Source organism: Elaeis guineensis, chromosome 2 (assembly GCF_000442705.2).
Source record: "Elaeis guineensis isolate ETL-2024a chromosome 2, EG11, whole genome shotgun sequence".
NCBI lineage: Eukaryota > Viridiplantae > Streptophyta > Magnoliopsida > Arecales > Arecaceae > Elaeis > Elaeis guineensis.
In genome coordinates, this window is record NC_025994.2 from 119,277,820 (window position 1) to 119,298,596 (window position 20,777).

Here is a 20,777-nt window from a genome sequence, read left to right on the forward strand (position 1 = left end):
ATTTATGTGACTAAGAGGTAACATTGCAGCACTACTCTTAAATCAAAACTAAATATATGGAAATGAATAACAAAAACAAAAGAAAATAAATTAAATAAGAAAAAACATGATTTACATGCATTACACGAGCTAAGTAAACTATCATCAGATTATAAGATCGCAATGTCACTGAAATCATTACGTAGTCATGCATCATGCATGCAGGAGTTCAAATATAAGAAAGCTAACCTTACCAAAAAGCTTCTTTTATTAAATCTATAATTTTTCTTGCTTAAATCTAGGACTCGTTTGGTTCGTTGGAAGAATTTTTCTTTCTAGGAAGTTGCTTCCTGGGAAGTTATTTTCTGAAAATAAAATTATGGCATGTTTGGTTGATCATGAGAAAGTGACTTATTATAAAGTAGCTTATGTTTGGTTAAGTAATCATTTTTCTAAAAAAACTATATAAAATACCTATTATACCCTTAGTAGATATAAGACCATATCTTTTTGCTCCTAAATTTTATATAAATATTAATATAATATTTATATTAATATAAATATAATATTAAAATATAATATTAAACTACTATAATTTATTATATTAATATAATACTAATATATATTAATATAATATTAATATTTTAGTATAATAAATATAATATTAAATAGATATAAATATAATATTAAATATAATATTATATTAATATTAATAAAAATATTATATTAGTATAAATATTAAAATAATATTAAAATATAATAAATATTATAATATTAATATTATATTCATATAAATATTAAGATAATATTAATATAATATTATATCATTATTCAGCATTTTATCTTAACTATCCATTGATATTTTGTAAAATCTTAACCGTTGATCTAAAGGAGTATTTTGAGAAAGAATAAAGTAGTACCATTTTCATCCCATGAGAAGTGCCAAAACCTACGTCTCCTATGGATTTTTATTTTTCATGAACTGTGGGGAGTGACTTTCCATGAGAAGAATTTTTTTCACTCTCTCTCCTCTTAAAATTCAAATCAAATAAGAGGCCTCCTGTCCACTTCCGAGGAAGTGCCTCTTTCACCCTCCACTTTCCATCAACTAAACGAGTCCCCAATGATTTTTTTTCCACAGAATGTCTGACAAGTGAAATCTCAATGCTGAAATTTTTATAGAAGATAATATGATTTATACATTTAGATGTATTCATTATGTCTTAGTCCTTTTTTTATTGTTTTTAATAACTTTCTCCCTTTCAATATCCAAAAAGCACAGTGCATTATATGAGATTGTGAAGTAGTAAGTTAGCATTTAATATAATCTAAACATAACAATAGGTATCAAAAATATCAGAATGTAATCTTATCGACAATACACATATCTAAAAAAAGACAATTACATAAAATAATCAAATAAATCAAATTATTAAAGCAAAACTAGAACATCTTGGAAGTTCCACAAGTCATATGCTTCAAACTAAAGAAAAACAATTATACAATATCAATAATTGCTGAAACAAATTAGCACATGCTAAAGGCCTCAGTTCTACTAAATATTCCATTTTTTTTAAATAAATAAACAACATGAAAGACAATTCAAGAACATGCAACAAACATTAAAAACCATCCACAAGAGAATAAACAACCAAATATTAGAAAAAAAAATCCCCAAACAAACACCCAATGGTACAAAGCACCATGTATCCATGTAAAACATCCCTGCAATTAGGTTATATTAACATATTATACTTGCCACATCAAATATCTCAACATTCACCCCTCCTTCGCACCTAAATCAAATCAGAGTCTTTTCATTAAAAAAATATATTTGGTCAAAAAATTTCATCTTTTGTAGGACTGATAGGTCATCTGCACTATCTAGTAAGAAATCCATCCCCTCCCCCCAAAAAAAGGGGGTGCTTGGTTTGCAATCGTAATCAAAATGGAAATGGGAATCGGAATGATTTGGAATCGGAATCGGAATGGCCAAATCTCCCGAAGTGTTTGGTTCGTGACCGGAATCGGAATCGAAATTGAAATGAAAATTTGAATCCATAGAGAAGAGTAGGGATTGAGCTCTATATAGATTGAGTCATTCTCATTCTATCTTGAAATCGAAATCGGAATGAAACTACTCCTAACCAAACAGTTAGAATGGGAATCACCCATTCCGATTCCAGACCCCTACTCCCCCAAACCAAACACCCCCGAAAAGAAAAAAAGGCCGGCATTTCAAGGCACGAAATCAAGATGCCCAGAGTCTCACAGGAACCTAAAATTCCATTTATTTACCTGCAATACGACCATAGGATGAGGAGAAGCCTGGCCTCTCTCACTGGATGGCTGGATAAAACAAGAAAAATCCTAAAAATATTAGAATCCAAGAATCCAAAGTAACAAAGAAAGGATGCTTACAAGTTGATTGCACTGACCAAGAAGTGGCATCAAATAGCGACGATCTTTAAAGAACTGTACCAAGAACCCTAGGATCAATCGAACACACAAGAATCACGGAGAAAGAAAAGAAAAAAGAGAGAGAAGAGGGAGGAGAAATAGACCTTATTCTGGTGATGCTTTTGCGGATGGCTGGATTAAAAAAAAAAAATCCTAAAAATATTAGAATCCAAGTGTTGGGGGATACCCACCGACCGACCGACCGACTAACGGCCCGACCGACCGACTGGCGGCCCGACCGACTAACGGCCCGACTGACCGACTGGCGGCCCGACCGACTTCGACGGACGACCCCGACTGACTTCTGCCCCAACCGACCGATTGACGGTCGGGGCGACCGACTGACGCCACTACTGGCCATTCAACGGTCCGTCGCCGACTGGGGATATGTCGGGCGTATCCATCCCGACCGATTGAACCCAGAGGTCTGATGGCCGACTCACATGAAACTCGCCGACCGACGGAGGAACCCGACGCCACTCTGCTGGCCACCGACCTAGGGTCGGTCGACTCCTCCGATCGCCGTACAGCCGCCAGACCTTGTCAGCTCTGACAGCGACATGCGGCACGACTACCTAGGGGCATTGTCCCGCTGAGGGCATTGTCAACCCTGATGATTTGACCGCCGCACGGCGACGTGACATTTTCACGGCGACTCTGACCGCCCACAGTGAGTTGACAGTTCCTCACTTGTCCGCGCCATTAATGACGGCGCCATACCGCGCTCCACTATATAAACCGGGGAATGCAACAGTGCAAGGGGGGGATCCGCTCCGTCTCTCCTGAAAACACAGGCTCGCTCCTCTCTCCCTCTCTCTCTCTCTCAGAGCTCTCTGTCTACATTTCACTGTTGCCCAGTCACCTCTCTGACTTGACCGTCGGAGGGTCCCCGCCGGAGCCGCCTCCGATCAGTGCGGACTTCATTTTGCAGGTGCACGCTTCCCGACGATCGGACGACGAGGCGATTGGCCGCAACAGATTGGCGCGCCAGGTAGGGGACAGCATGACAAAGACAAGAGCTCAACGATCGAGAATCACTGGGTCGGCAAGGCGCTCTTCCCGCCGGGGAGAGGCCTCCCCGCCACCACCGGCGGCGGAGCCCAGTTCTTCGCGCCCCGCAGTGACCACGGAGGTGCAAATTGCGGCCATCGTACGGCAGATGACCGTACTGACCGACGCAGTCAAAAACCTCCAGCAGCAACCGGCGGCCCGACCTATGCCTTCTAGGAGCAGCCGCCGACGACCGCGCCGATCCCTGTCGCCTCCATACGAGCGCCCCCAACAGCGCTCCCACGGAGAGGAGGGACGACCATGGCGCGACGACCGACGGTCCCAGCGGCCCTTCCCTTCCCTGTTGGAACGGGCAAGGAAGGAGAAGCGGCCGCGCACACCGTCGGCCTCCCTTTCAGAATCTTCCGGAGACTCCACTCCTGGGGTCTCCCAGCATCGACGAGCGGACGACTACGAGCGACGGTTTGAGGAAATCGACCGCCGACTCGCCCAGTTGCAGATGGACGGCCAGAAGTCTTTGAACGACGTCGACTTCCAGACCGCCCAACCTCTCTCCCGACTGGTCCTCGACGAGCCGATTCCCAGTCGGTTCAAAATGCCGCACGTGGAGCCATACGACGGCTCCACCGACCCAGTCGACCACCTCGAGAGCTATAAAGCTCTCATGACGATCCAAGGGGCAACCGACGTTTTTTTTGCATCGGCTTCCCCGCTACACTCCGCAAGGCTGCCAGGGCCTGGTACTCCGGTCTCCGATCGGGAAGTATCCATTCCTTCGGGCAGCTCGAGCACTCATTCGTGGCCCATTTCAGCACCAGCCGAAAGCTGCCGCGAACGTCGGACAGCCTTTTCTCCCTCAAGCAGAGGGAAAACGAGACGCTCCGACACTTCGTGGTGCGATTCAACGCGGCCACGCTCGAGGTCCGGGACCTCAACGAGGACATGGCTGTCTCATCCATGAAGCGGGGCTTGAGGGCGTCCCGATTCACCTATTCTCTGGACAAGACCCTCCCCCGGACTTATGCCGAGCTACTGGAGCGCGCATACAAGTATATGCGCGCGGACGAAGGAGCGTCCGACCGACGCTTGGCCGAGCCCAGAGGCCCGAAAGAGAAGCAGAGAAAAGGTCGGGAGCCCGCCGAACCAAGCAGGCCCCCGACCGATAGTCGGGTCTCACCACCCCGACGAATCCAAAAGCCACCCCGGCAACAGACTCCGAGGTCGGTACGCCCCAGGTACGACTCCTACACTCCTCTCTCCGCTCCCCGTGCGCAGATCCTGATGGAGATCGAGGGAGAGGAATACCTGCGACGGCCTCCGCCTCTGAAGGCAAAAGGTCTCGACCGTCGGAAGTACTGCCGGTTCCATCGAAGCCACGGCCACGACACCGAACGGTGCATCCAGTTGAAGGATGAGATTGAAGCTCTCATCCGCCGGGGGTACCTCGGCAAATTCCGGAAGGGTCCGCCGACCCAACCAGTTGCCGATCGACGCCCCCGGCCGACTGAAGAGGCGGCAACCAACCAGCCGACGGCCGGAGTCATCAACATGATCTCCAAGCGGCTGGGCCCGGGGACATCCGCGGGAGGAGAGCCGATGAAAAGGCCACGCCCGGACGACGTAATCACCTTTACGGAAGACGACGTTCGGGGCATCCAAACTCCCCACGACGATGCTGTTGTTGTGTCGGCGACGATAGCGAATTATGATGTAAAACGAATTTTTGTTGATAATGGAAGTTCGACAAATGTTTTGTTTTACTCGACCTTCTCCCGAATGCGACTGTCAACTGACCGACTCAAGAGGGTCTCCATGCCCTTGATCGGCTTTGCCGGAGATGCCGTCACGACAGAAGGAGAAATCACCCTGCCCATGACGGTCGGCACCGAACCACGGCAAAGCACGATCTCCCTCACTTTCGCGGTCGTCCAAGTTCCTTCGGCTTACAACGCCATACTTGGATGACCCGGATTGAACGCCCTTAAGGCGATCGTCTCGACGTACCATCTCCTTGTTCGGTTCCCGACCAAAAACAGAATCGGGGAGATGCGCGGAGATCAACAGCTCGCCCGACGATGCTTCCAAATCTCCGCTCAAAGCGACGAGTCGAGGGGATCTCTGACAATCGACAAGCTGGACCAACGGGAGGAGGAAGAACGAGGTTCGCCGGCCGAGCAGCTCGAGGCGATCCCGATAGGAGAAAATCCCGACAGGAAAGTTTGGGTCGGGACTCAATTGCCCGACACCGAACGACGCCGACTGACGGAGCTGCTGACGGCCAATGCCGACATATTTGCTTGATCGGCAGCAGATATGTCGGGCATCCCCCCAGAAACAATAACCCACCGACTCAACATCGACCCGACGATGAGGCCGGTGAGGCAGAAGAAAAGGTCCTTTGCCCCAGAGAGGCAGAGGGCCATCGACGAAGAAGTGGACAAGCTACTCGAAGCAGGCTTCATCCGAGAGTCCACGTATCCCGATTGGCTCGCCAATGTTGTCATGATCAAGAAAGCCAACGGGAAGTGGAGGATCTGCATCGACTATACCGACCTAAACCGAGCCTGCCCAAAGGATAGCTTCCTACTTCCGAAGATCGACCAGCTGGTGGATGCGACGTCCGGATTTCGACTGCTCAGCTTCATGGACGCCTTCGTCGGGTACAATCAGATCCGGATGGCGCCTGAAGACGAGGAGCACACGGCCTTCGTGACCCCGAAGGGCCTCTACTGTTATCGGGTGATGCCCTTCGGACTGAAGAATGCCGGCGCCACCTACCAGCGACTCGTCAATAAGGTCTTCAAAGACCAGATCGGGCGCAACATGGAGGTGTACGTGGACGACATGCTGGTGAAAAGCGCGCAGATCCCGGACCATGTTCAGGATCTCGAGGAGACCTTTAGCACCCTTTGACGACACCGAATGAAGCTCAACCCGACCAAGTGTGCTTTTGGGGTGACCTCAGGAAAGTTCCTCGGATTCCTCGTTTCTCAGAGAGGGATCGAGACCAATCCTGAGAAAATAAAGGCAATCCTCGACATGCGCCATCCGAACACCAAGAAGGAGGTCCAACAGCTGAACGAAAAAATCGTCGCTCTTAGCCGATTCATTTCCCGATCAGCTGAAAGGTGCCTCCCGTTCTTCAAGACCCTGCGTCAGGCGAATGGTTTCTCTTGGTCGGATGAGTGCCAGCGGGCCTTCGAAGACCTGAAAAAGTACTTGGCTTCCCCGTCGCTGCTCGTAAAGCCGCAGGTCGGGGAGACCTTGTATCTCTACTTGGCCACATCTTCCGAGGCGATCAGTTCGGTGCTCGTTCGGGAAAACGAGTGCCGAACTCATCAGCCCATCTACTACACCAGCAAGGTGCTCCACGGGGCCGAAGCAAGGTACTCGGAGACGGAAAAGATGATTTTCGCCCTGACCGTCTCCGCGCAACGGCTTCGGCCGTACTTCCAGGCCCACGCCATAGTGGTACTCACCAACCAGCCTCTGAGGGCGATACTGCGCCGACCCGACACGTCCGGACGACTGGCCAAGTGGGCGATGAAGCTTAGCGAGTTCGACATTCAGTACCGACCGAGGCCTGCCCTGAAGGCTCAGGTCTTGGCCGACTTCATCGCCGAGTGCCCGACAACCGACCAAGGGTCGGGAGCTGAAGACCCAGGACGAGAAGCGGTCTCTGAGCCAGACCCGATCTCCACCTGGGTACTCCACATCGACGGAGCCTCAAACGCTCAGGGAAGCGGGGCCGGGCTCCTGCTCACGAATTCGGATGGGGTGGTCACCGAATACGCCCTCCGGTTCGACTTCAAGGCCTCCAACAATCAAGCCGAATACGAGGCACTCCTCGCTGGCTTGAGGATGGCGAAGGAGCTGGGCATCGACAGCCTTCGGGCATTCTCCGACTCTCAGCTGATCGTGGGGCAGGTCAAGGGCGAATTCGAGGCGCGAGATCCGACCATGATCAAGTACCTTCAGAAAGTGAAGGACCTCGTGGCCCGCCTCGAGTATTTCGAAATTTTCCACATCCCTAGGTCGGAGAACGCCCGTGCCGACGCACTCTCCAGATTGGCGACGTCGGCCTACGACTCTTTAGGTCGGACGTTTGTGGAAAACCTCCAGCAGTCGAGCATCGATCGGGTCGAAGAAGTACAGCAGCTAACGTCCGAACCAAGTTGGATGGATCCGATCGTCCGGTACCTGGCCGACGGGATCAGTCCTGAAGATCCCGCGGAGGCCAAGCGACTCCGATGGTCGGCCTCGCAATACGTGATCATGGGCGGACGACTCTACAAGAGGTCGTTCTCCCTTCCCTTGCTTAGGTGTTTGGGGCCGACCGACGCCGACTACGCTCTCCGAGAGGTTCACGAAGGAATTTGCGGGAACCACTTCGGGGGCAAGTCCCTAGCCTTCAAGGTCCTGCGACAAGGCTACTACTGGCCAACCATGAAGAAGGATGCGGCAGAGTTGGTCCGGAGGTGCGAGCCATGCCAAAAATATGCCAATATTCAGCACCAACCGGCCAGCCAAATCGCTCCCATTGTCGCTCCATGGCCCTTCGCCCAGTGGGGAGTTGACATTCTCGGTCCGTTCCCACCAGCGTCGGGCCAGAGGAAGTTCATCGTTGTCGCCATCGACTACTTCACAAAGTGGGTCGAGGCCGAGCCCTTGGCGCAGATCACCGAGCGGAAGATGGAGGACTTTATCCAAAAATCCATCATCTTCAGGTTCGGATTGCCGCACACCATCATCACCGACAACGGACGGCAATTCGACAACCAGGACTTCAGAGACTTCTGCGCCAGGTTCCACATCAGGCACCGACTGACTTCAGTCGGGCACCCACAGTCCAACGGTGAGGTTGAGGTGACCAACCGGACCTTGCTCCATGGACTCAAGACCCGACTGAATGAAGCCAAAGGTCTCTGGGTCGACGAGCTGGACTCCGTTCTATGAGCTTACCGAACGACCCCCCGCGTCCCGACCGGAGAGTCGCCGTTCAGCTTGGCCTACGGGACGGAGGCTATGATCCCGCTCGAGATTGGCCTGCCATCTCCAAGGGTCGAGCGGTATCAGGAGCCGGACAACTCCGAGGGTCGGAGGGCCGACCTGGACCTCCTCCCCGAACTACGAGACGAGGCTCAAATCCGAATGGCTTCATACCGACAAAGGGTCGCCCGGTACTACAACGCCAAAGTCAGACCAAAGCTCTTCAGGCCTGGTGACTTGGTCTTGAGGAAGGCGGAGGTCTCGAAGCCCTTGGATCAGGGGAAGTTGGCTCCAAACTGGGAAGGGCCCTACAAGGTTGTAGACACCTACGGGCCGAGAGCCTATCGGCTGGAGACCCTTGAGGGGAAGCCCGTTCCCCAGACTTGGAACGCCGACAACCTGAAGCTGTATTGCCAGTGAATTTTGTAATTCAGTAGTCGGAATACAAAGTCGGTTTGAAATCTCGGAGTCTCAACTCTTCGACTAACGATCGGCGCTCGCCAAAGCCCCAACGTATTGACGAGGACCTAGCATCCACCTAAAACCGACGCATCTACAAGAACGGGAGTTGACACTCCTTCGACAATCAATGATGAATCGGACCCTTACCAGGACCGATGTATTCATATCAACGGGAGTAGTGCTCCTTCGACTTTCGACGAGACATCGGACCCTTACTAGGACCGATGCATCTACAATGACGGGAGCTGGCGCTCCTTCTACGGTCGAACTCTCGGGCCAGACCATCGGCTAACATGCTGATCGGGCCCCGACCAAAGATAGGCGAAAAGCCTGCGCGACTTGCGTCGCGACTTCCGACCAGGCTACGGCCGGTCGAGGGATATTCGGCTAGCCACCGTCTATCGCACAATGCGACCTTAGTCGCATCCACGACTTGCCGACCGACCTACGGCCGACTGAACGACATTCGGCTTGCTACCGTATGTCGGAAGACACAGAACCCGACGCAAGAGCATGGGGACCCGACTTACTATCGTTCCCCCGACACTGCGCCGGACGACATTCGACTGAACGCATCTATGGAAGCCCGACTACCGAACCTTTACCAGGTTCGGTCGGCTCCCGACTCAACAAGACGCGCCCGACTAATGAGCTCGACTACAAGAAGCCGACTCAAAGTCGGGACGCACTCTACTTTCGGGGCTGCACAAGTTGTTGAAGTCCTACCGACTTATGTGAGTTAGCGACTTACTTAAGTTAGCGACTCACGTTCGACATCGCAGAAATGTTCGGCATTACAAACAAAAGGAGAAAGGAAAAAGTTTCATTCATTACTGAAAGGAAATTACAAAGTCGGGTCGAAGCCCGATTACATATATTTTTTCAGAAAACAAAAAAGTAAAGGTAGTCGGCAGGGCCCGATCATCCGTCTTAGTCGATTTCCTCGACCGACGGAGGATCGGGGATGACCGGCGTGTCGGCCATAAGTGGTGCTGGGTCGGTGGCTGAAGGAGGGGCTTCAGTCGGCAAGGGGATATCGGTCGGCACCTGCTCCGGGACGGCTTCCTCCGCCACGACGACGCCTCCCGATGGCTGGTCGGCCATCTCCTCGGTTCCTTCCCCTTCGGCTCCTTCCTCCTCGGCTAGCGGCGGGACGACGCGGCTGACATCCAGCTCCAGGTACAAGGCATGGACGGCGTCCCGACCGTCCTCGAACCCGACCCGATATGAGGCGAAGCCCGACTTGAGCATCTCCTCCCGGTATTGGTCGGAGGCTCGGAAGTCTTCCACCGCCCGATCGGCCGACTCTTTCGCCAACCTTGCCTCGTCCTCTGCACGGGCGAGCGACTCCCTCGCCGACTCCGCCTCAACCTTCGCCATTTCGGCGTCGATCTGGGCGATGGATAGCTCCTCTTCGGCTTCGGCGAGCTTCTCCAGGCTGACCCGAAGTTGCTCGCGTTCCCCTTGGAGTTCGGTGGTGGCGCCGTCCCATTCGCGCCGAAGACGACGCACGGCCCGACCCTTATGTCTGGCCTCCTTGGCCGACCGAAGTTCGGACCCGAGCAGGGAGACCTCGTCAACTAACTTGGCCTCCCGGTCGGCCGATTGCTGAAGTTGGTCGGCCAACATTGCCCTCTCAGCTTCGGCCGCCGCCGACCTCTCCTTGTAAGCTGCCCGAACGTTGCCGAACCTTCGGTACCCGGCCTCCAGTTCGGACATCGTGAAGATCAGCTGCCGATTGAAAAGGCTTCGTCAGAATCGCATAACAAGGAAAATTTTCTAAGGGAAAGAAAAGATGATGCGAAGCTTACCTCAACCATGGTCGGGTAGAACCGCGACAGCATCTCGGTCACCTGCCGAGATCGCAGCGACTCTACGTCGGCTGGGAGGAGGATCCCCTGACACAACCTCCTCGCAAGGTTGTGGTCGGCCAACGCCGATGCTCCTTCGAGGTAGTACGCGCTGGGAGGCGCAGATCGGCTCCCCGACCTTGTCTCGTCTGCGGGCTCCATCGGGGCTTTCTCCCGATCAGCTGCCCCGACCGACGGGACCGGCAGCGAGGGGACGCTGGAGTTCGACCCGGCGGCCCCCGTTGCGCCAACGGACGCCGCCGGACGATGTTCGATTTCCCGAATGTCATCCGGCTCCACCCGCACCGGCGAAGCCGCCGATGTTCCCTCGGCCGCCTCCTCGACTGGTCTCTCCTCCGCGTGAACCATCGGAGCCGCGAGGGCTATTACGGGCTCCGACTGGTCCGTCGCCGACACCTCGACGGTCGGCGCCGCTGGAGCAGGTTTCTTCGGGGGGCGCGAAGGACCGGCCCCCGATGCTGGCCTCTTCCTCGTGGCGAACCGCCGGATCTCGGCGTCTGTCGGCCGCATCCTTGGAGGTGTCCCTGCAATACCGACAAAAATGTTAAAGACCGGACCAAGAGCCGAATGAAAAGAAAGACCGAGGGATCGGGCGATACCTATTCGGGGGACCAGACTCAAGCCAGCATCATAGAGAGCTTGTTCGGTAACAAGCTCCCTCTGCTTCGGGACCGACATGTCTTTCAATCGGTGGAAGTCCTCCCGGTCGTCCGCCTCCACCCGACTGTTGTCGTTGGCTTCGGTTCGGGACACACCCCAGCGGAAAAGAAAGCCCCAAGGAGATGAGGAGGAAACAAAAAAGAATTGGTTCTTCCACCCATAAATGGATGATGGAAGACCGGTGATGAAAGCAAGACCCTTCCGGGGGTTGAAGAGCCACCACCCTCGGGCTTTAGGGTGGGGTCGGAGCACAAAGAATGCCCGGAAGAGTGAGACGCGAGGGTTGGTCGGCAGGAGCTGACACAACAGCGCGAAGGAAATGATGAGACGGACGGAGTTCGGCGCCAGTTGCGCCGGACAGAGTCCGTAATAATCTAATAAATTCCGGACGAACTCCGGAATTGGAAGCCGAAGATCCGCGCGAAGGTCTTCGACGTACAGTGCCAGGTCGCCGGGCGGAGGGCTGTTAACCCGACCGCCGGCCCCTGGAGCGGAGAGCCGAAACTGCTCCGGGATGCGATATTGCTCCCGAAGCCGATCGACATTCGGCCCCGAAAGCGAGGAGGCCTCATCTTCCGGAGCCGATCGGGAGTCGTCGGTCGGGTTCCCCGGCCGAGCTCCCTGAGTCGGATTCCTGGTCATTGCACCGGAACCGAATGAAGAAGAAGAAGAAAGAGAAGCAGAGGAAGAAGAAGAAGGTGGGACCACGAACCAGATGAATCCCTCCGGAAGCAAGAAAGCTCTGCCCGCGACGACCGAGAAATCGCCCGGACAGAGTTTCCCCAGCAAAATGGCAAGTGTGGGTCATGGGTCCAGGAGGTCCTATATATATAGGGCCGACCGACGGCCGAGATGCTTCCGCGCCGACCGAAGGCCCTCAGATGCACGACGCGTGGCGCTCGCCGGTTGGCGGAGTATGCGGCGCGCCCCGTCCCGGGACGGCCGCACCGCCCACATTAAATGCCGGAGGGGGCGCCGGCCAACCACCTCGACACGCGGCGCGCGGGGCGCGGTTCCGCATTTATGCGCCGCGCCGATTCGCGTTCCCGATAGGACGCCTGACAGCGGCCCACACTTCCGCGATCGGCGCCGAATATCCGGCCGTCTGACGCCGTATCGTCCGGCGCCCGATCTTCTGACACCGACGCAACATCTGACGACGACAAGACGCGACGTCTGACACCTGACGCCGACGTGACTTCTGACACCGACTAGACGTCCGGATCGCTTGGCATTTATGAGGCGTCTGACGTCGTATCAGCCGGCGGTACGATCGGATCTATGCGTACGACAAATCCACTCCCAGTCGTCCGGGATTGCTGCCCGAATGAAAGCATCGACCAGCTCACCACCCGACTTAGGAGTGGAGGGGGGCAACTGTTGGGGGATACCCACCGACCGACCGACTGGCGGCCCGACCGACCGACTAACGGCCCGACCGACCGACTGGCGGCCCGATCGACTAACGGCCCGACTGACCGACTGGCGGCCCGACCGACTCCGACGGACGACCCCGACTGACTTCTGCCCCAACCGACCGATTGACGGTCGGGGCGACCGACTGACGCCACTACTGGCCATTCAACGGTCCGTCGCCGATTGGGGATATGTCGGGCGTATCCATCCCGACCGATTGAACCCAGAGGTCTGATGGCCGACTCACATGAAACTCGCCGACCGACGGAGGAACCCGACGCCACTCTGCTGGCCACCGACCTAGGGTCGGCCGACTCCTCCGATCGCCGTACAGCCGCCAGACCTTGTCAGCTCTGACAGCGACATGCGGCACGGCTACCTAGGGGTATTGTCCCGCTGAGGGCATTGTCAACCCTGATGATTTGACCGCCGCACGGCGACGTGACATTTTCACGGCGACTCTGACCGCCCACAGTGAGTTGACAGTTCCTCACTTGTCCGCGCCATTAATAACGGCGCCATACCGCGCTCCACTATATAAACCGGGAAATGCAACAGTGCAAGGGGGGATCCGCTCCATCTCTCCTGAAAACACAGGCTCGCTCCTCTCTCCCTCTCTCTCTCTCTCTCAGAGCTCTCTGTCTACATTTCACTGTTGCCCAGTCACCTCTCTGACTTGACCGTCGGAGGGTCCCCGCCGGAGCCACCTCCGGTCAGTGCGGACTTTATTTTGTAGGTGCACGCTTCCCGGCGATCGGACGACGAGGCGATTGGCCGCAACACCAAGAATCTAAAGTAACAAAGAAAGGACGCTTACAAGTTGATTGCACTGACCAAGAAGTGGGTCAAAAAGAGAGAGAAGGGTGAGGAGACACAGACCTTATTCTGGTGATGCTTATGTGGATGGCTGGATAAAACAAAAAAAAATCCTAAAAATATTAGAATCCAAGAATATAAAGTAACAAAGAAAGGATGCTTACAAGTTGATTGCACTGACCAAGAAGTGGGTCAAACAGCGACGATCTTTCTAGAACTGTACCAAAAACCCTAGGATCAATCGAACACGCAAGAATCACGGAGAAAGAAAAGAAAAAAGAGAGAGAAGAGTGAGGAGACACAGACCATATTCTGGTTCTGCTTAATTATGTGGATGGCTAGATAAAACAAAAAAATCCTAAAAATATTAGAATCCAAGAATCTAAAGTAACAAAGAAAGGATGCTCACAAGTTCATTGCACCGACCAAGAAGTGGCGTCAAACAGCGACGATCATTAAAGAACCGTACCAAGAACCCTAGGATCAATCGAACACGCAATAATCACGGAGAAAGAAAAGAAAAAAAGAGAGAGAAGGGGAAGGAGAAATAGACCTCATTCTGGTAATGCTGGTAGAAGGCGTGTCAATGTTTGGTAGGGTTTCTCTCGTGCCTGTGATGCTACGATCCCCGATCGTGCAAAGCGATGAGGCTTGAAGCGACGGGAAGGAGAAGAAGACGGATGGCGCCGTCAAGACGGAGGGGAGATAGCAACTGCCAGTGGCAAATGGCGGTGGCGGGGAAGGGAAGCGGACGCCATCTAGGGTTTCGGCCCCCGCGCCTTGCTCCAACGGTCGTTTCGATCGCCCCACCAGACGGTGCTATGTTATGCGTTATATACAAGGGTAAGTTGCCGACTCTACCGAGGCGTCGCCACCACCGACCTTCCGAGAAGTTCTTTGTGCACCGTGGCGCTTTACGTGATTTGATCATGTAGCCGTCGCTTCCTTACGTCCGTTCTACTTTTTTGGTCTAAAAATTTTATATAATAAAAATATTTTATTTTTTAAAAAAATTATAATATTTTATGATATAATATATATTATGATTATATATATATATATATATATATATATATATATATATATAATGTTATAATATAGCTCAAAAAATTATAAGATTTTATAGTATATTATGACATCTTATATCGAATTATAACTTTCGCACGTAGGATGTCATAATATGATCCAATATGTCATAATATAGAAAGAATATTTTTATCTAACAACTTTATAATACGCATTTAATGCTTGTAGTTTCGCTTTTTGTTTGAAATTTTGAATGATAAAAATATCAATATTTTTTGAAAAAAATTATATCCCATGACATATTATGATATCCTGCATCAAAATTATGACTTCCTGCATACAGAATGTCAGGATAGAAGTTGTCATAATATTTTTCAAAAAATATAAATATTTTCGTTATTTAAAATTTTCAAACTAAAAAATAAAATTACAAACATTAAATATATATTAAAAAGTGATGACTATCTGGATTAATCACATAAAACGATGCACTTCACATCAGATTTTCTATATCGCTTGCTGCGTACAAAGAATTTCGTCCGGCCTTTCACTCCTCGAGTCTTTAGGCTTTATATTTTCAATGATGTCGTGGGGCTCCCGCATGAACCTGTTTCCGTTGTTAACTCTGTTCGTAATTCTGAACCATTTGATCTATTTAACTTATTTTCACTCATCATACATATTTAATAAAATGATCAAATTTGGAAGGACGTAATCAAAGAGTTTTCCCTCCTTTTGAACTAGATTAAATTCTTGATGGGGAATGGGCTCTAAGTGTTATTTTGGAAAGATACTTGTGCAACAATTCTATGGATGTTCATAATTTGAGAGCACCTACCTATGGGATATCTTAAGATCAATTTTAGTGGGAGCATCAAAGATAGGTGCAGTGACTCTGGCTTTATGATTCAAAGATCTGAATCCATATTGGTGGCAGCGGGAGGTTGCCACTTATTTGAGTTCACAAATTTTGGGATGGAGCTTCATGCAGCTTGAACAAGAGTTGTATATGCTTGGCAAACGTTGAGAGCAAACTATATTACCAACGAGGGCAACTCAACTACTATGGCATCTTACATACAGGGATGTATGTAGAGAGCTGTTATCCATTCTCTCCTGCAGGATATATCGATTTTGCTTTTTGGGTATATAAGACTTACAATGAAGACTATTTTTTGGAAGGCAAATCCTGTAGCTGAATGATGCTATGTTGTGGAGCATATCGGAGACTTTTTGTGGACTATTGTGGGGTGGCTTCTAGGCTTTTCAGAGATATTTTATTTTTTAATTTTTTTGGATGCATTTACAGAAGATTTGTATGAATGATTCACTTAAAAAAATAATGAAAAAAGAAAAGCTCAGATCCTATATGCCCCTCTTTGCAATGCCCTTTCTGACATTTAAGGGCTTATTTGGTTGGTGTGTTTCCAGTTACAGGATAATCTGATGATTTCTGAGTATTATTTATCTAAAAAAATAATTACGAAGGAAAATATTTTTAACTATATTTGGTTAGTAAAAAAATTACTTGAAAAAATAATATTGAAAAAAATATTATGTTTGGTTGAAAGTAATCTTATCTAAAAATATAATAAAATTTATAAATATATCTTTTAATATAAAATAATTTTTTAATATCAAGATAGTATTATTATCTCCAATCAGTTTTTATATAATGACTATAATCACATAGTTCTTTTGATAATGCCATCTACATTATAATTTTTTACAAAAGTTTCTTATTGAATGAACTTGGGAAGACATCAAAATAATTTCAATGATTATATGTGTAACTTTATTACAGATATTTTTGTCAAGTATAGATTATTACTATTTGAAAATTTATCAAATACCAATCTCCAATGATATTTGTTTTACCTTCTCTTTTCGAAAACTAAATATGAGATCTATCAATTTTTTTACTATCTCTTTTTTATTTTTCATATCAAACATAATAGTCTGACGTGGCATTTATTTTTCCATACCTGATTAATTCCAACCAAACGGATGCTAAAAGGTTTCTAGGCTGAAATCTGGAGCTATTTCTCTGTTCTTCTCATCCGAAACTGATTAGTGGAATTTAAGATGCAGCTCCTCTACATCTCAAGCTGCCATGGCTGAAAAGTCCGTTCTGCTTCATATTCTTGACCGTTTTCAGCTTAACGGAGGTTGCAAGCTAACCCCTTCTGGAAATTTATCTTCTGCCTCTCTTTATTACTTTCTTAATGCGAGAGGAGTCAAATGGGAATTGGCTAAGCCCTTTGGAACATTAGTGCAGCTTCCAAGGCAAAGTATTGTACTCGGCCTCCTCAACAAGTTGAACACCAAGGAGAGAGAAAAAAAAAAAGAAGCTGGCACTAACTTTGCTGGGTCTATTGAGCCTCGCTTGGTTCTCTTTAAAATCATTTACCTACTCAACAATTTGTCCTTACTTTGTAAATAGAAGGATCTGGTCGGCTTCTGCAAATTAACTGTGGGATAAGCTGAACTCTATTGCGGCTAATGCTATCACTTGAGTTTTGTCTGTCGGTGCTATTCGTGGGCTTGAGGCTTCAGCTTTTGTTTGATTTGGATTTCAGACAATTGATTTGGTTTCGGCTTGTTTGTCCCCTCTATCTCCTCACTTTGGCCCTACCTCTTTTGCTTTGTTCAGTTGGGGTCTATGATGATTACTGTTGGCTGATGATCAATTCTGGATCTATATGCTACCTTCTGGTCAATCGAACAAATACAAACTGATGGACACAATAAACATTTTATAATCATACTGAGGCAATAAACTGATAATCATGCTGCTTAAAAAAAAAAAAAAAGGTTCATCATCAGAGCCCCCAAAAAGGAAAGGGGCAGAAAAAAACATTGGCTGATGTACAACAGCTGTAACAGGCTTCCCCGCTAACAACTCAAATAACAACTTTACCAATCGTGCTACAACTCAAATAACAAATTCTTGCCCTTAGCCCCTAGCTGACAGTACATTGAAAGCCTTAATCTGATTACCCTGAGAACTATCCAGCCGGGAAGTATTCTTTTCATTTCTCTTCCTGTAAGTAGCAGTATCATAAACATGTGGAGTTTCACTTTTACATGCCACCTGATGTAGCTGCAGTAAAGAAAGCATGCTGATGGCAAACAGAGCAGCATTCCCTAATATACTACCAAAATTCTCTACTTTGACTGTTTCTTTGGCTAATTCAAAAACAGATATCAACATATGCATGAGGGCGTTCGATCTTTTCCCCTCACAGTTTTCTAGATTCTCACCAAATTGACCTCTTGGCATTTTGAAGATGTTCTCACGTACAATGAAATGGTATGTGTCCTGTACATTGCCAACAAAAGCTATAGCATCTTCAATGACTTTATATTTCTTACCATGATAATCAGCCAGTCTCACTGCTAGCATAATTCGACTTTGCTCCAACCGCGCTAAAGCAGCATCTCTTTCTACTTGCTGTTGAGATTGTACAGTCTGTGGAGAGATGATATACATTAATTCACAAAAGCGTCTAACAGAAAGGACTATATACAGATATTGTGTTACTTTCAAACCTATAGGCTGTTAAAACGAGGGGAAAAGAAAAGGTTGGACCATGAATGTAAGATACTGCAGGTTATAATTACTTTTAAAAAAATAGATATCTTTTTTATCCGCCATCATAGATGTGAAGCATGAAATTTCATCAAAATCGAACCAGAACACAGGCATGATTACTTGTGCATGGCACATTAAATTACACGAGTTCCTCATACTTTGGCCTCATGAGAGGTGTTTAAAACATACGATGAAAGTAAAAAATATCTTTAGAAACAAGTAGACAGTTTGCAACCTAGGCATTATAAACTGAATTGACAGTTATCCAACTTATGTCAGACTTCATGCGAACCTGATCTCTCCTTTTCGTTTTTCAGAAATTCAGAATACTTCAGAAGAAATAAAATTTGGACAAGGAAAGCGTTGTACCGGCTATATTGCAAGAAGAAACAATAAAAACAGCATGTCTTGCAACATAAGTTTATTTATTTCGTACCGGGGTAGCCAGTGCATCTCTCATAATTTTCCATGTACAAAAGAATAGTGGAGGGCAAAATAGAAAGAGAGCATCTAAATTCAGAAAGACAAACACACAGATAGACAAAATAGAGAATATATGATTTAGTCACTTAAGAAAAGAAAAATCAGTTATGGAGAAAAACACTGTTGTGTGATTACAATCTACTTCGTAAGTGCAATCTTTTCAACCAAATGGGGAAAGCTGATCTGCAGATCTTCCTTTAAGTCAATTTGTTATAAATAGACAGACAAAGTAAAGCAAACAAACTAGCAGATACATCATCATAATCACTATTGCTATTCAGCAAATTATCAAACAACATGCTTATCTATAACTTTAGTCTCTTATGTGTTATATATGAGGGTCCAGACTTCCAAGAGGAGCATTTCTGTTTTGTCTATTTTCCTGTCCTGCCTGATCAGCTTCTCTATTAGCCCTAGCCACAATATTGTATAAGTACCTCAACAAATAATAGCCCAGGCCATCAGGCTGTCACTTGGATCAAGACCATAGGCATTTGTAATCCCTCTTTCATTTAAATTTCTTCCACCATCCAAGAACTCCAGAACCTGTTTCATCACTCAATCAGACCTCCTTTAACTAATTTGGCTTGATATTTTACCAAGACATGTGAGAGGTTCCTTTGGGATAAAAGTCACCTGGCCGTCACAAGAATCCAAATTTCCTCAAAATGTTTCATCAATGCTTTAACAGGAAGTGCAGATGCCAAAAGCTCCCTAACATTGTTCTTCTTGTATCCTTGGATTAGCAAACAGATAGGCAATATCAAATGATGGATTCAAAAAATAAGAATTTCAAAAACGTTCTGAAGGAATTGGGCCAGAAACATTGTTAGCATCATAATATTGGGCAATAGAGTAGATTGAGAAACATGTAATGCACATTATACTAACAGGAATGCTTAGTCCTGCGTGTCACTGATTCAGATAAATCCGAAGATGATACGCAAACACGATGAATGATTGAAGGACACGGCCAATATATTCCGAAGAAAAAAAAAAGAAAATTTGTGATTTATCCCGCAAGAGTTTCTGGTATTCCATTTAATTAATCATCTCAACAGCAAATATTATGATCCAATCAAAATCCAACATTTTGGAGGTTCAGACATGCTATGCTAACCTAAAGAACAAGAATAACAGAGACAGCAATAGCCTTGAGCAGTTGAGCTTTAAGCGATCCAATAAAGAACCAATAAAGCAACAAAAGAAAGCGATCATAACAATTCAAAGGACAGGAGAATGAAGCCGTGGAACACAAATTGAAAGGCGAAAGAAAGAAAGAGAGATTTTGTTGAAAGGATAGGGATGAAATAAAGGATGAGATGAACTCACGTGGAAGTACTCAAGCCGATCCTCGAGGTTCTCAAGAGCGGTCCTGATGGCGTTGAGGCCCTTCGCCTCCGCCATCGCCGCCTCGTCATTCTCCGCCCTGAATCCCTTCACGAACACGAAGCAGCCAGCACCTTCGCCGTCTCCTCCTCCTCCTCTTCTGCCGCCACCTCCAGCGATCTCTGCCTCCGGGTAGACCTTATCCTGCGAGGATTTGGCGAGGGTTCGGATGGATTTGAGGAAATGGGCCCTCGAGATGGCGTGGATGGCGTCGCTGATCTTGTCGTGGAGGTCCCAGATCCTCTCCAGCACCGCCTCCATCTCCTCCGCCTCCATTGCCCATCTCATCGCAGCTAGGGCAGGGTTAGGGCTTCCTCGGTTTCCTCTTCGCGCTCCCAAGGGTCCCAAGAGGGAAAGAACTCCGGCGAGAAAAGGGTGGCAAAGGAATAGGAATGGCGTGGAGAGCGAAAGCAAGCGAAAGAAAGGATAGCGGAGAACAAATCAAGGGCTCCGTCGGAATAAGATCATCTGGACCGTCTAAAAGTAGCCTGTTGTCATCGTAGTCGTCATTATGAACCTTGATGCTCGAAGATCTCAGCACCGTTGCGTGGATTTAGATTGTGCGGTTATGATCGCATCATTTGTTGCCTGATATTGTCGATTCATATAGTGGTGAAATT

General features: G+C 48.3%; 1 protein-coding gene across 1 annotated transcript; it reads right to left on the reverse strand.

Moving 5' to 3' along the window:
- Positions 1-17,458: 17,458 nt before the first annotated feature.
- LOC105039634 (plastid division protein PDV1) lies at positions 17,459-20,577 on the reverse strand. Its single transcript, XM_010915849.4, has 2 exons — positions 20,101-20,577; positions 17,459-18,162 (listed from the first exon to the last, which is right to left on the reverse strand). The coding sequence occupies exons 1-2, from the start codon at positions 20,443-20,445 to the stop codon at positions 17,647-17,649; spliced, it is 861 nt and encodes a 286-aa protein (XP_010914151.1). The 5' UTR covers positions 20,446-20,577; the 3' UTR covers positions 17,459-17,646.
- Positions 20,578-20,777: the final 200 nt, after the last annotated feature.

What these genes read in the sequence shown, in the direction of transcription:
- LOC105039634 (XM_010915849.4), bottom strand. Translation starts at nt 20,445, where the DNA reads ATGAGATGGGCAATGGAGGCGGAGGAGATGGAGGCGGTGCTGGAGAGG. An exon ending in ATCGGCTTGAGTACTTCCAC is followed by an intron (nt 18,163 to 20,100) that starts GTGAGTTCATCT and finishes ATCTCTCCACAG; the next exon opens with ACTGTACAATCTCAACAGCA.